Below are 17,143 nucleotides of genomic sequence, written 5' to 3' on the forward strand. Positions count from 1 at the left end.
ATTGTGATTAAAAACCCATTAGATACTTTCGAACTGATACTTTTGAATATTTTATTTCATTGTAATTTTATTTTACAAAAAACAAATTTTGGTGTATGTATGAAATTGCTTACTCTTTCCATCTTGTAGTCTACATCACGTGAAACACACGAGTAATATATGCATAGCTTCCTCGAATTGCTGTGTAAGGGTAAACAGACGTTACCATATGTGTAGATAGCCACAAGCTCGTTATTACAGACATATTACAAGTGTGATTTATACAGAAACTTCTTCTTGGAAGCAAGAAGTCATGGGATCGCTTTTTAATTAATATTTATATTGTTTTATACACTGTCAGCAAATTGTATAAGACTTATACGTATTTATATACGTATACAAGTGTGTGTTTATATAGAACTGTGACACCGCTCCTTAAGACCAACGACGTTTCCACGTCCTTTATATTCATGTAGTCATGAACACCAAGGAAGTCTTTAAAACACTTAATTGTTGATATAGAAGGTGCCATCAATACTTTTTTTTATTCTTGCGCCCAGTTTCCTTTTTTAACCGTTAGCGACCTCTGTGGTATACACAAGTACAAATATTAATGTTAAAATATCCCGCACCGCAGATACAATTAACCTTAATAATCAGAAGCTTTAGAGAAGAGGTTCTTAAGTGAGGATCCACTCTCTGCAGGAGGCCCACAGAAAGACTGTACAAGGTCAAAAGTCCGATTATAAACGCGAAGCTTTAGACTTCAAAAAGTCTGCCGTAGAAACAGGTAGAAATATGTGATTTTTTTATGCACGATGAGCATGTTGGATAGAAAAAGGAAACACTCAGTTGTATAGGCCTCGGTAGGCCTAGGTGTTTAAGGAATGTTTACATTTTTTATAATTAAATTAATTGAGTTTATTGCGCGGTTCACCAAAATGATGAAAACAAATCAGGTAGAAAACATATCAAAAAGGATTTATATTCGCTACTTTACAGACTTTACTTTTATAAGTGGATCTCCTTAAGAGCATTAGATTACTTCTTATACAAACCACTTTTCCCTTGCTCAATGCATTAACACTTAAAACAATGCCAAGCTAGAACTGCGACACAGAAAAGTATGAACCTGGATACAGCTAACCATTTTGAAATCATTTATAACATATGAATGATATACATGAAGTTACATCTGCTTTGTGTGCGTATGTGTATTTATAAAATATCGAAAAACTGACAAGTGTAGTTTAGTCTTAATAAGAGATACATTTTTAAAGTAATGACACAAATTGCTTTCTCTCTACCTATCTACACTTATATACTTTATTGTACACATAACTTTATGTTAAGTAGATCAATAAGTAACTAGAATTTTGAAATTGGAACTCGAAATATAGGTCGGACGGCCAGAAGGAAAGTCGTCGTCAAATGAGTAGGACGACAGAAGACATATTCCACTGTAGTTTGTTCCACATTTTTCTAGGTATATGATAAGCTAATAGAATGCTTTTAATGTTACTTCTAATATGAGTAAATGATGTGTTCTCAAGAATGGCAAAAAAGAAAGAAATCAAGAATGAATAAGTTAAAGACTTTATGACTGTCTAATAAAACAAGTGCCAAACTATTTGTTAATCATATAACTAGCTATTCACGGTTTCTTTGAAAATTTTGACGAATTTATAACACGTGTGCACAGCTAAATAAAGCTACTATTTAGAGGTAAATGAACTCGTAGTATTAATTGTAGTGTTGAGTTAAATAAACCCACTGTTTAATTCTAATGTGCTTAGGACAGTGACATTTTTCAGTTTTTTTTGTTTTTTTTTTTTAGTTTGGGAGCATAAGAGCGGCAAAAAGTGAGATTGCAGTCAGCAGAAATGACTGGCCATGCCAGGGCGCTCGACTCGTAATCTGAAGGTTGCGGGTTCGAACTCCTGTCGCACCAAACATGCTTACCCTTTCAGCCATGGGGGCGTTATAATGTGACGGTCAATCCCACTATTCGTTGGTAAGAGTAGCTCAAGAGCTGGCGGTGGGTGATGATGACTAGTTGCCTTCTGTCTAGTCTTACACTGCCAAATTAGTAATGGCTAGCGCAGATAGCCCTCATGTAGAGTTGCGCAAAATTCAGAACAAAAAACAAACAGATATGACCATATTTATGTCAGTGTAAGTCATAATATAAAAAGTTTAAAAATCTTAAGAGGATATACTCAGTTGAAGCAGAGGGGGTAGAACTGCTAGAGGACAAAGGTTTGCGTCACATGCCACAACAGTGGGCAGGACCATGGTTCACGAGTAAAGTAACTTACAGTATTAATAACAGCTTCCACAGCCAAATAAACCTACAGTTTGATCAGAACATGCATATGTGCAGTTTTAAACATATTACAACGACTAATCAAAACTTTTGATATGAAGTTTTGGAAAAAAAAGAGTGTGGGTGGGATATAATATTTGTTTTTGTACATATAAAATACACCTTGATACAATGTGCATAATTCAATAATACGTGTGTATGAAAGACGTAATAAAATACAGACACTAGCAATAAATAGCTGTTCACGTTATAATGGGTTACCTCATAATTCCACTTTGGGGCTGTGAATGAGCTATAAGAGTCGACGGGTGGTGCTGTTGACGAACTCTCTTCCCTATACATAAAGCGGCCCGGCATGGCCAGGTGGGTTAAGGCGTTCGACTCGTAATCAAAGGGTCGTGGATCCGAATCCCCGTCGCACCAAACATGCTTGCCCTTTCAGCCGTGGGGACGTTATGATGTGACGGTCAATCCCACTATTCGTTGATAAAAGAGTAGCCCAAGAGTTGGCAGTGGATAGTGATGACTAGCTGCCTTCCTTCTAGTCTTACAGTGCTAAATTAGGGACGGCTAGCGCAGATAGCCCTCGTGTAGCTTTTCGCGAAATTCAAAACAAACTATATATAAGGCTGGATTAAGGTTTAATGGGGCCCTAGGTACAGATAATAGTTAGGAATAACAAAAATAATGACTCACTGCTGCTTCTATTCTGCTAATTTTAGAAACCTTTTGTTTTTTTAACTCGGTGCGTTAATTCGTTTATCCTGTAGTTTGTGTTTTCAAAATTAGGTGTTGTTGTACAAGGGCAACCTTTTGTGTAGCTTTGCGCAGAAATTAAGAAACAAATTCTATAACACCGCCGTCTGTACACACGCTGACAAATTTTGTTACAAAATAAAATACAGAGATTTGTAATTCGATCACGTGGAGTTTTTTAAGCTTTATCAATATAAAATTATAATGTGGTTGGTATTGCAAGTTTTGTAATATAAGATGCTGTTTTCTTAAATAAATGGTTATCGAATGTTCATTGTAATTATATATTTTTAATTCTTGTCAACAGATGTTACGTTGCATATGGTTAGAATTGTTCTAGAAGTTGCTGTTTTATTAGTTCAAAGCTACACAATTAGCTATCTGCACTCTACCAGCCGCAGAGAAATAGAACCTCGAATTATTCTAGAAGCAGAAATATAATTTACCAAGTATAAATTAGAGAGAATGTTAAAATAAATTCTAGATATTATTAAACTGGAATACATTTTTCATATTTGTAATGGGGTTATGTAGGTGAGTGAAATTAAATGGAGTCTAGGGACAAATAACCTGCTTTAGTTCCTTTAGGAAGTGAGCATTAGTTCAAAGCGTTACATACGACATCATTAAATAGGTTTATTAATTCACTCCTACAGGGTCAGAAGAGCTGGCGGGGGCACAGATATAATGCTTCTCTCTTTCTCTCTCTTTTTTTTCATTCAGTACAAAAACATATTAAGAGTTGAGGCGCTGATTGCAAAATGTTACAGATAATTCTAGATAAACAACCAAGTTTTTTTTACTGTCTTTCTTTTACCTACAAACCCATTTTTTTAGTACTATGTATACTAAATTACAGCTCGATTACAATTTGCAAATAATTGACATTTTATGGATAATTACTTAAACGTTACGTTGGCTGTTCTATATGGACTGATATGCTTATAAAAATAGTTTGTAAAATTTGTATAATTGATTAAAAGGCAGAGAAAAAATTAGTAAATAATCAACATTTTTGTTATAAACATATCGTATTTCTTGGTCAAGAATAGCTGAATGTATTTGTTTGTTTGTTTTTGAATTTCGCGCAAAGCTACTCGAGGGCTATCTGTGCTAGCCGTCCCTAATTTAGCAGTGTAAGACTAGAAGGAAGGCAGCTAGTCATCACCACCCACCGCCAACTCTTGGGCTACTCGTTTACCAACGAATAGTGGGATTGACCGTCACATTATACGCCCCCACAGCTGAAATGGCGAGCATGTTTGACGCGACGGGGATGCGAACCCGCGACCCTCAGATTACGAGTCACACGCGTTAACACACTTAGCCATGCCGGGCCTCAATGTAGCACAACTAGTGCCATTTGTTAGCGTGGTTTACAACTGTATACAATGAAAATAATTTTTTAAAACCTTAAGAAAAAAAATGAAGTAAGTTGTTATAGTTTATATGGACTGGACTTGGAATAATTTTACAACACAACTTAAATTAACCTGCCAATTGAAGGACAATGTTATAACAACTTTAAAAACCAATACAAAGGTGGCTCACACTACTATATGACCATAGATCGCCTAAACAAATGCATTATTTGTTGTCTTCTCTACTTTGTACGTGTGCAGTTGTTTAAAGTCATTTAAACCTGTCGCCCTGAATGTTTCATCCATTATTTGTCTTATTTTAAATCTAATTCACTGTTTCTCAGACTTTTCCAAATCGCTATCAGATTACGAGTCGCACGCGTTAACACACTTAGCCATGCCGGACCAGCTAAATGTAACATGAAAATGATGCAGTGTTGTTTTAATACAAAGTAAATTAGGATTTACACGATTATTATTTTAATAGGTGGGACTGATTGCCAAGATTTACTGTAATAGAACAGTAACACAGCAGGTACATAAAACACGGGTAATACAAGTATATGTACAAGTTGTATTTCCGCGGTGCCCCCCGAAATGTTCTGTTTCTACCGTAAATAAAACCAAAATTAAGAGTCACAAATATTATTTTTTGGGTTTTGAAGTTCATATGTCATGTTGTGTTGTAGTCTACAGAGTGCGTAATTCTTCTTGTGATTCATGGAATGACATCACAAGAGTATAAAAGTGTGACGTAAAGTGTCTCTTATGTGACATAATTTTAGTGTCCACTGACTGACAAACAGACAACACGCTACAGTATGGTACCATAAGTGGTTAAAACAGGTGACCTCCTCCAGCTCCCTCTCAGAAAAATAATAATCATATCTTCCAATTGTTTTCATACTTATTTAAAAGTTCACGCAGAGCTACACGAGGGCTATCTGCGCTAGCCGTCCCGAATTTAGCAGTAAAAACTAGACAGAAGGCAGGTGGTCATCACCACTCTAAGGCTACTGTTTTAACAACAAGGTATAGGGCTAGGATATTTGGTGAGACGGGGATTCGAACCCACTGCTCTTAAATTGCGAATCGAGTTTTTATGTAATATCAGACTTTTTAAATTACATTTATTTTAATCTTGGAGACAAAAACGGTTTTTATATTTCAATTCGTGGAACTTTCAAAACATCCTGTTAAGGTCTATTCCATTTCACACACACACACACACATACATTCGTATGTGCAGCAGCTTTAAAACAATCTTACATAAACCTCTGTGAAAGTAAATTAGCTACCTAACAACATATGTATTACTATATAACAATATCCATGTTGGCCATTAAATTTCTAAAATGGATTATGCAAGGTAATTTTTAATAATAAACCACATCAAATTAAAAATACGTGTCTGCAAGTTGCATTTTTCCTGTAGCAGCTTTATTTATAGAATGATGTCAGGGCAAACTTTCACAGTTTCTATTTTATATTAGCTTGCCCTAAGGATGAGAGTCACTAATGGACTATAATGGTCCACTGTATCACCCATCAGTAAAACGAGGCAAGGAAGGAATTTCCATTTCTGTAGGTAATTATGAACATGTAATCTGTCATAAAAACTACAAATACCTATGTTGTAGACACTCCGTTAATGGTAATATAATCGGAGGTGGAGAAAATGCTATTACCTGACTTGGAGACATGTTGTTAAAAGAGAAGTATATAAGAACATAGTGATATCTAACGCTCCCATTTACATCTAGAAAATTTTGTGTTGCTGTGTATGATGTCAGTTGATTTATCTGTACTTTCTGATAATTATTTTTGTTGTCTAATTCTATACATTTATCAGCTCAAACAGGCGAGATTGTATATTCAGGATCACCAATTAGACACAGAACATTGTGTTCTTCACTGAAAACACGATTATCAGCTCAAACAGGCGAAGTTGTATATTCAGGATCACCAATTAGACACAGAACATTGTGTTCTTCACTGAAAACACGATTATCAGCTCAAACAGGCGAAGTTGTATATTCAGGATCACCAATTAGACACAGAACAATGTGTTCTTTACAGAAAACACGATTATCAGCTCAAACAGGCGAAGTTGTATATTCAGGATCACCAATTAGACACAGAACAATGTGTTCTTCACTGAAAACACGATTATCAGCTCAAACAGGCGAAGTTTTATATTCAGGATCACCAATTAGACACAGAACAATGTGTTCTTCACTGAAAACACGATTATCAGCTCAAACAGGCGAAGTTGTATATTCAGGATCACTAATTAGACACATAACAATGTGTTCTTCACTGAAAACACGATATTAAGTTGCTACAGGTTCAATTTCAATCACAGCATGCGACATCAAAATCTGACTATAGATCTATTTTGGTCCAGCATCATTTGGTTTTACGAATTTGACTGCTGGATGATAGGGTCATGTTGCATGTTCTACAGTGAGTAGGCCTCCATTATCAGTAGAATATATTGTTTATCTTTTCCAACAACATAAGAGTAGCATGTATTTCACACAGGAGTTTTCTCTGGGTTAAAATAAAAACTAAATGAAAGTATGATAGAACTTTTCCGATGCTCGGAAGACTACGTGAGCCTAAAATGATTATGAAAAATATGCCGATATTTTACTTGACCGGTGTGTTAGTCATGGTGAAATAGCACAATGAAAATTCCATAATCTGTAACATAAAGCTAGTAGATATGATTAGATTTATTAATAAATGTATAGTCTTTTTTGTTGTTATTAAAAAGTAATTAACTCAAAAAATGTTATCTGTTTCACAGACAGATTGACATATGTTCATTTCGCCATCTTGGAAATTATTACTTGATTAAGACATAAGTAATCTATTATATCTGTCACGATATTTTTTTAAGGTTATCATTTTTAGTTTTTCTTGGCATCAACCATTATTTTCGCAAAATTTTAATTCATTATATATCATTATAATTATTTTGTTCAAATTATACAAAACGTAATATTAGTGTTCCTTATATATTTTAGAAAAATGTTAAATAATGCATGTAATATAGCGCGGAAGTTAGAGGTAAAAAGCGGTGGACATTTTTAAATTTCATGCGTTATGAAATAAATAGTCTTTGCTTCTGTATATAGTATAGCGCGAGGGTTAATGGTTCTCACTGTGCAGTATAGTGTTATACAGTTTTACTGTTTATGTCATAATACATAAAATGTAAATTTTATTTTTTTCTGGGTATAACGTAGCCTGTGGGTTAATCTTTTTTACTGCAGAAAGTGATGAGTATTTTAAAGTTTTATGTGTTTTAAGAAAAAAAATTGTATCTTTTTTATATGAAGTGGATAAATATTATTTTTTTTCTCATTTGGTGTAAAATGGGTGACATTTTCTTATTTAGTATAGCTTAAAATAAAATGTTTCTCACTTTAGCTGATATATCCTAAAAGCAACATTTCTTCTTTTGCGTAATATATACTGAAATATTACGTTTATTATTGCAGGATTTGACTGACATAGACTGATATGTAATGTTTGCACCGTATTGACTGAAGGGTGACGTTTTTCACTCTCATTTTATTAAAATAAAATATAACATTTCGTATTGTATTAGGTATGTATGGAAGAGTAATGTGTCATAATTTATTTGATATAACATTTCGTATTGTATTAGGTATGTATGGAAGAGTAATGTGTCATAATTTATTTGATATAACATTTCGTATTGTATTAGGTATGTATGGAAGAGTAATGTGTCATAATTTATTTGAAGAAAAGAGTTACATTTTCACTTTATCTTGTATAGATCAAAGAGTTGCGTTTCTTTATATATGTCCAAAACTGGATTGGTTGGTTGGTTTGGCGTTTTATGGCGCAAAGCAACTAGCCTATCTGCGCCCCAAAACTGGAGGTTTAGTTTTTTTTTTATTGTAAGTGGTATGGTATATTTTTTTCTTAATTTATATATTATTCACTGAAGAGTTATCTTTGTAAACTGATATTTTTTTAGGGGTTCTATTCTACTTCATGTAATATAGGTATGGTGTTTTATGTGATATAGACTGTATGTGTATTAGTGTGCAAATTCATTAAAACCTCCCAACATCTTACAAGTTGTACAAACAAGAGTCCTCGACGACTTGCCAATTAACTTATTATTGTAATATAATCCCACAGCAAATTATTACAAAATTAATACACAAAAAATAAATTTAAGTTTATTTAATGCTAATCTGTTTTGTAGCCACCTATGACATCAATAACAGCTTGGTATCATTGTGGCATTGTTTCCAGGTATCTTCTTAAAATCTCTGCTGCATATAATTCAATGTTTTTTTTTAAAGCTACGTCCAGAGGCTTTCTTAGTACAGCTGGTACTTTTACAATGTATAAAATCTAGCAACTCCTAGATTTGTGAGATAGGGTTCAGGTCTGGATTTTGTAGTGGCCATTCCATTCGCTGGAGATCTCCCGAAATTTGTTTTTGTTTTTTGCGAAATAAATTAGACACTTTTGTATGTTTGGAGTCATTATCTTCTGGAAATATGAGATCTTGCCAAATCAGCTTCTAGCGCGATAAAAATATACTGTTTATTAATGCTGACCCATAGTTCCATCAGGTCGTGATGATTGGTAACACTATTTGCAGATTTGGGCTCCATACGGTCATAAAGCCTCCTGTATATTAAGTTATCGGTATAATCTCTCATTGACTCTTGAACGATATAAAACTTTGTGTTTAATTCATCAACGTTATTGAACACCAAAGATTTCTTTCTAGCAATCAATAACCCATACCACTAGAAGATTAGGTAAAGCTTTCATTAGGACAATGGCGTAAGAAGTGCTTGTGGCAAAATATAAATATTCGAAACTCTACGGCTCTTTAGTTTCTCGACATATGTTTCGTTATGCACATTGCTGTGATAATTTAGAACGTCAGATAAAACAATATTAGAAGAAAATGTTATCATTTTTCACCTTAAACGACTGTAAGCACTTGAAATCCAATATTGCGAAGTAAACTGTAGACCACATAGATTTTTTTTACGCCAGTGCATGAATCGTATGCTTGTCAGTTGGAACCAAATTAAAATTTAAACAAGTTTGTTCAAAGCCCCTTGTGTCACTGCTACAAAGATCAGGATACATGTTATTTCACAAAGGCTGGTCTTCTGGTACAGTAGGAGCTTTCTTGTTTCTATTCGTTCTCAAAAGCCACATTTCTATAACATTGTTGAGACCATAACTCTTGACATTTTATTCGTGTGCGACTTGTTAGCGTCATTATCAAGGATTCTATGACATATCTTTCCGATAGCTTGTTTCTCTGTTCCTTTCCTTTTATGATGTCATAAAACTGGGTCCAATGTGTACTTCACCTTATTTGGTGAACGGCCAAGGTATTCTACACATTTTTTCGACTCCAACCAGCATCGCGTAAACATTTTATTCGTACACTGTCAAAGTGTGTTACTTCTCTATGTTTTAGTATTTTAATAGCAACATCTACAAGAAAATCTCTGGATGTTAAAATCCCAAAGTTTGTCTGTGATGAGTGGTACAAAATCTTTAAATACTTACGTGCAACAAAGTTACACCACTTTGCACATCGATTAAACATACTGAACAGTGTTTAATATACGTACTTCGCTTTATCATTTGTGGCCATGTGTTGCTCTTCTCTTGAAATTTTAAATTAATGTTTAGCATACTAAGGTTATGGATAGCTGAGGAAAATCAATAATTTGCGTATTTCGTTTGCTTCTTCCAAACTTTAAACAACGATAGTTTAATTTCTTAGCCTCAACAAATAAAAACTACAGGACCAATGGAATGTCCTAATAAATTTACACATTACTGGAAGTACAAGAATACCAAATTATTACCAGTTATTACAAAAATAACAGTTACTGATAGTTAATGCATTATTAAAGTCTTAACACAAGAAAGGAAAACTGACAGTCAGTGAAACTGAATGATCATAAAAGAAATAAAAGGGTTAATTTGCTTAAAACTCATGATTGTTCGCCGGGCAATCAGTATGTTTCAAGTAATCACGTGATCACGTTTTAGTCGAAAACTAAGTCGTATGTTACGTTTAATACGTTTGAACTTGCTATAAGTGTTTTGAACTTTACTACAGAGTCTAAGCTAAACAGATTACCGGTACAGACTTAATGGGTTCACTCTGCGAGTAATATTATTAGACATTCTGTGGACAGAATACGATAATCTAATTTTTCGTTTACGTGGGTCTTACTTTTCGGAGAGGTTAGTGGACATATTATCTCGTAACGTTCTTCCGGTTCTATAACGCCTGAACGTATGTGTATCTGAACAGTAGGAAATTGCTTTTAAAAAAGGGTAGTTGGCATGAAATCCTGTAATTTGTTTTAGTGGTATTAGTTATCATGACTTACCAGAATGCTTTTTGTGCGAAAGAAATACGAACACCTGCGAGCTGTAGAGCTTGCTAATTCCATGTCCCTGTAACCTAGTCAGTTTCATTGAACAGCTGACGTTTCCAGTGGGTTCAAAAACGACCGTTTCCAGGCTTGTTTTTGAGACTACCAGCGCAAAAGGGCCTGCCAGTAGTCACGTTCAACCGGCGTGCGGTCTGTCCATCCGACTACAACGCAATTCCGTACGTGATAATCCTCAAGTTTCGTTCCAGCACTAGCTTCGCCCCATATTAACCCAGTTTTAAAAGCATTTAACACAATATTACAACAAAAAACATCTAGATAACTTCTGTCCAGAGTATACAAACCTAACCCCTCACCATCTGTAATTTATATAACCGCTAATTAAAAAGGAGCGAGCAGACATTGGTAGTTCGGAGCCCCGCCTGGCTTTCAGACGTCTCTCAATCTCACTCACGCTAACCATCTAGTGAGGATCAGCCAGCCATATGGCACAAGTGCGGAGAGGTACACACGTCACACTCAGAAAGGAAACTAAGTACTCTACTGGAAAGGGAAAGTGGGTGAAGAGGGGGTGGGTTATGATGCAAGTGAGTTATTTTTGCAAACATATATATTCTTTATATCAAGATAGTTGATAACTAGCACAATATTTCCGCATTTTAGAACTTCAGAAATATTCTATAAAACGCATCTTCCGCAACTTATGTGATTCTGATCTAGTTGGAGCAATGAATATAATAATTATTTATAAAATTATTATTGAAATTCGGCGACATTTGATTCCGGATATGACGCAACTGTGACGTAATGTATTAGAAATCCTTAAAGATAACGAGGTAAAGATCAGGACACGTTAATTGCATATATCTCTTTGTTTTTTATGTTTATTTTTTGAAGTCACTGCAGTGACACATTTATTTACTTGTATTCAAACATGACGTGTTAACCTTATTTTATGACAAGCATGTGCTAATAATAGCACTTAAAGTACATAAAAGTCATATGTTGTTGAAGCACAGTACCATAGGAGTCATGTGCCAAAAACAATGTTGATATCGAAGATCACAGAATAATGAAAATTCCATTTCAAGCTATATTCAACATTATATAGAGCAATGTTTACTAATCCTGTTGGCGCCGACTAAAACACTTTTGTAAACAAGTAAGATAATTTCTTACTTGTGTTTACTTATTTTTTTACAGGGGCCGCTGTACTTTCAGTAACGAAGCAGAATAAACTATTCGTTATCCTGGTTGTGCCGCTAGCGGTCTACCCCAGAAACCTTAAGGTTCAAGGTTTCATTCTATAAAGCATCTCAGTCCAGTTAGACGATAAATTAAAATAGGAAGTCTGGCTTCTCTCCAGCACATACTGAAAGTATCTTATTTCTCACCCTGTTGTCCGAAAACTTGCATGAAAACAAAAATATATTCCATATATAATCTAAAGGAGATAGTCGACCGAGCATCCAAGCAGAGCCATTATGTGTGTGTAAAAATATGAATGTTTTCACTATAATGACATCATTAGACACACTGATCAAGTAGAATACTTGTCCACGACTTGCAGTATGTTTAAATAAGATTTATGTGTCTCGACCACAAGGAAACGTTTAGAAATGCCAGATTGTCAAGTTGCTGGTGTACCCTTCAGTGGCACAGCATCATGTTTGCGGACTCACATCCCTAAAATCCAGGTTTCGATATCTATAGTGGGCAGAACACAGACGGTCCATTGTGTGGCTTTGCGCTTAATTCTAAAACAAAACAAACTTGCTAGATTATATGAAGAAATAACAATGTTAAGGGTCTATTAAAAAGGAATAGAGCTTGAGCAAATCAGCTGTTTCTTTATTGAACAAACTTGAGTAAAGTTATTACCTGATGTTTGTTTATTAAACTAACTTGAGTAAAGTTATTACCTGATGTTTCTTTATTGAACAAACTTGAGTAAAGTTATTACCTGATGTTTGTTTATTAAACTAACTTGAGTAAAGTGATTACATGATGTGTCGTTATTAAACAAACATGAGTAAAACAAACATGAGTAAAGTTATTACCTGATGTTTGTTTATTAAACTAACTTGAGTAAAGTGATTGTCTGATGTTTCTTTATTAAACAAACATGAGTAAATGGATTGTCTGATGTTTGTTTATTAAACTAACTTGAGTAAAGTGATTACATGATGTGTCGTTATTAAACAAACATGAGTAAAGTGATTGTCTGATGTTTCTTTATTAAACAAACTTGAGTAAGTGATTACCTGATGTTTGTTTATTAAACTAACTTGAGTAAAGTGATTACCTGATGTTTCTTTATTAAATAAATTTGAGTAAAGTGGTTACCTGATGTGTCTTTATTAAACTAATTTGAGTAAAGTGGTCACTTGGTGTTACTTTATAAAACTAACTTGAGTAAAGTGGTCACTTGGTGTTACTTTATAAAACAAACTTGAACAAGGAGGTTGCCTGACGTTTCTTTATTAAACAAACTTGAGCAAAACAATCACCTGGTGTTTTTTTATTTCTTTGATTATTGTAAAAATCATAATATTTGCAGGTCAGAAACGAATTGGGATAAGGCAACTGTTCTGCAATGATTTATCAAGGTATATATATTCTGATATCAGTATAGTCGTTACACGTGCAGATAAAAAAATAGAACCAATAAATCATGTATTATAATGTACATATAACACACAATAATCAGTATTAAGTGTGATCTTATTGTACATACGAACCAAAAACACACCTCATCCACATTATTTTGTTTTTGCACCTTTATTTGAACACAGAAAGGTTCAACAACAATGTGAGATAAATAAATGCTTAAACTGACCAATTTATTTTCCAAAAATTTAAGAGTATACAAATAAATAATATGTGAGTATTGTCTGTTTCTTCTTGCATACGTAAAGAATGAGCAGAATGATCAAGAATTATTAATTTTATTAATGCATTTATTTTCCAAATGATTTAAACCCCCTCCCCTCAGGCCATCCCTTCAGTGAGACAGCGGTAAGTTCACTGACTTGCACCACAATGGACACACCCACCAGATAGCCGAATGTGGGTTTGCTCTGAACAAGTAAACAGATTTTCTCCCAAGCTCTTTGTGCAATCCTCCATCTAACGGACAAAATATGAACCCCATTCGCAGAGTGCATACCATATTCAATGAAAAACGCTTTTCTATTAGTTTAAATTGCTACAGACAGGAAAACTAACCAACTAAAATCAATATATTAATAAAAGTACAGACACAATTAATTGACTTTTGATAATTTTTGGAACTGACCTACGTACATTCTAGCTTCTTTGTCTAGGTTAGTCTGTAGTATTAAACAGACTTGCATAAAGAAACTACCACTCAAACTACTGTACAATGCGTGAGTGCTTTCGGTATTATACGCGCTTATGAAGAAGCTATTACACAAGCAACTACATAGTATATCAATGCTGCTAAGTTTTACATACATATACACAAAGAAATTGTCACTCAAACAACTACTTAGCGTATCAGTGTTACTAAGTTTTATATTCATACACACAAATACGTTGTCTCTCAAACTACTACTTAGCGTATCAGTGCTGCTAAGTTTTACATACATACACACAAATAAGTTGTCACTCAAACTGCTACTTAGCGTATCAGTGCTGCTAAGTTTTACATACATACACACAAATAATTTGTCACTCAAACTGCTACTTAGTGTATCAGTGCTGCTAAGTTTTACATACATATACACAAAGAAATTATCACTCAAACAACTACTTAGCGTATCAGTGTTACTAAGTTTTATATACATACACACAAATACGTTGTCTCTCAAACTACTACTTAGCGTATCAGTGCTGCTAAGTTTTACATACATACACACAAATAAGTTGTCACTCAAACTGCTACTTAGCGTATCAGTGCTGCTAAGTTTTACATACATACACACAAATAATTTGTCACTCAAACTGCTACTTAGTGTATCAGTGCTGCTAAGTTTTACATACATACACACAAATAAGTTGTCACTCAAACTGCTACTTAGTGTATCAGTGCTGCTAAGTTTTACATACATACACACAAATAAGTTGTCACTCAAAATACTACTTAGTGTATCAGTGCTGCTAAGTTTTACATACATACACAAATAAGTTGTCACTCAAAATACTACTTGGTGTATCAGTGCTGCTAAGTTTTACATACATACACACAAATAATTTGTCGCTCAAAATACTACTTAGTGTATCAGTGCTGCTAAGTTTTATATACATACACACAAATACGTTGTCTCTCAAACTACTACTTAGTGTATCAGTGCTGCTAAGTTTCAAGCTTTAACTCCTAATCGTCGACTTCAATTGTAGCAGACTGGTTTCAGAGGGAGTTAGTTTGTTTGGGTTTAGTTACAGGCTAAACATTTGTACTAATTGTCTCATTTTAACTATTGGAGCTACTTTACGTTTATATTTTACTTGATTTATGTTTAGTTTAACTTACAAAGGAAACCACGATTAACTGATAGAAAAACAACAACAACAAATAACACCAGTAGTGTTTTTCACACATATCTCTCCAGGTCTACATACCAATAGAAACAACAACAACAAATAACACCAGTAGTGTTTTTCACACATATCTCTCCAGGTCTACATACCAATAGAAACAACAACAACAAATAACACCAGTAAAGTTTTTCACACATATCTCTCCAGGTCTACATACCAATAGAAACAACAACAACAAATAACACCAGTAAAGTTTTTCACACATATCTCTCCAGGTCTACATACCAATAGAAACAGCAACAAAAAATAACACCAGTAAAATTTTTCACACATATCTCTTTAGGTCTGCATACCAATAGAAACAACAACAACAAATAACATCAGTAAAGTTTTTCACACATATCTCTTTAGGCCTACATACCAATAGAAACAACAACAACAAATAACACCATAGTTTTTCACACATATCTCTCAGGCCTACATACCAATAGAAACAACAACAACAAATAACACCAGTAAAGTTTTTCACACATATCTCTTTAGGCCTACATACCAATAGAAACAACAACAACAAATAACATCAGTAAAGTTTTTCACACATATCTCTTTAGGCCTACATACCAATAGAAACAACAACAACAAATAACACCAGTAAAGTTTTTCACACATATCTCTCCAGGCCTACATACCAATAGAAACAGCAACAACAAATAACACCAGTAAAATTTTTCACACATATCTCTTTAGGTCTGCATACCAATAGAACACATTTAATTCATTGTTTGTTGGCCCCGTTTGGAGAAGTGTCTAAGGCGCTCGACTTGTAATATCAGAGTCGCGGGTTCGAATCCCCGTCACATCAAACATGTTATCCCTTTCAGTCGTAAGGGCGTTATAATGTGACGGTCAATCCCATCATCCATTGGTTAAAAAGAGTAGCCAAGGAGTTGGCGGTGGGTGATGATGACTAGCTACTTTCCCTCTAGTCTTATACTGCTAAATTAGGGACGGCTAGCGCAGATAGTCTTCGTGTAGTTTTGCGCGAAATTAAAAAACAAACAAACATTGTTTGTTTGTACTGTGTTGTTGTTTTAAAGAAATTAATATTTTTTTCCGATGTGAACATTTTTGCTTTTCCTCTTCTGTACGATGAACTCTGCTCGAGTTTGGGAAGAATACTTGGTTGTCTTGTGTTAATGGTCTTTACTTACCACTCCAAGAAAGCCCCCGGAACAAGAAAATAAAAGCATGTTCCCGCAGGTTCGTATCGTGAGTAGTGCGAGAGGTGCGCTCGCACAAGGCGTTAATTCGAAAGAGGGCGTCGATTGCCCGAATGACAAACAAAGAGAACTAATGAGTTTAGGGAGTGCCGAATTTATATGTTACAGAGGACGCCATTAAACATCAGTTCGTCACTGTATTGGCACTGTGAAATACAATACTAAGATTCTTAGTTCCCTCCAGAAACATGCAGTAAGAGACTAGGATGTTATCTACATAAATAAGACATCTTTCCTATTGCAATTCCTTAAATATAAGCTTTATTAGCCTCTCGAGAAAATTACAGACATGTTACAGAGGCCAAATGGCAGAATGTGGAATCCACGCAGTCCTTCTTTAGTATCGAAAACAGTCTTTGATCTATGTTCATTATCGAGTTCAACTTTCTAGTAGCCAGACCTAATGTACTGAAATAACGGTCAGAGTACATACAGTGCACCCAGACATAAAATAATATGCATTAACAGAAAGATGTTGATGTATAGTATTGCCTTCATCGTTCT

The 17,143-nt window shown here is 34.5% G+C and overlaps 1 protein-coding gene across 3 annotated transcripts in view; it reads right to left on the reverse strand.

Moving 5' to 3' along the window:
* Positions 1 to 11,569, reverse strand: part of LOC143250714 (NADPH oxidase 4-like) — a 55,522-nt gene extending 43,953 nt beyond the window's left edge. The window contains exons 1-2 of one of the 3 annotated variants that reach the window (XM_076501638.1): positions 10,851 to 11,320; positions 2,567 to 3,449 (exon numbers count right to left, since the gene is read on the reverse strand). In XM_076501638.1, the coding sequence (XP_076357753.1) occupies positions 2,567 to 2,662 (96 nt within the window). In that variant the 5' untranslated portion in view covers positions 2,663 to 3,449; positions 10,851 to 11,320. Of the gene's footprint in view, positions 1 to 2,566; positions 3,450 to 10,850 lie in introns of all 3 variants that reach the window. The other 2 variants (XM_076501639.1, XM_076501641.1) reach the window with 2 other exon arrangements.
* Positions 11,570 to 17,143: the final 5,574 nt, after the last annotated feature.

The sequence above is a fragment of the Tachypleus tridentatus genome, chromosome 5 (genome assembly GCF_004210375.1).
Source record: "Tachypleus tridentatus isolate NWPU-2018 chromosome 5, ASM421037v1, whole genome shotgun sequence".
NCBI lineage: Eukaryota > Metazoa > Arthropoda > Merostomata > Xiphosura > Limulidae > Tachypleus > Tachypleus tridentatus.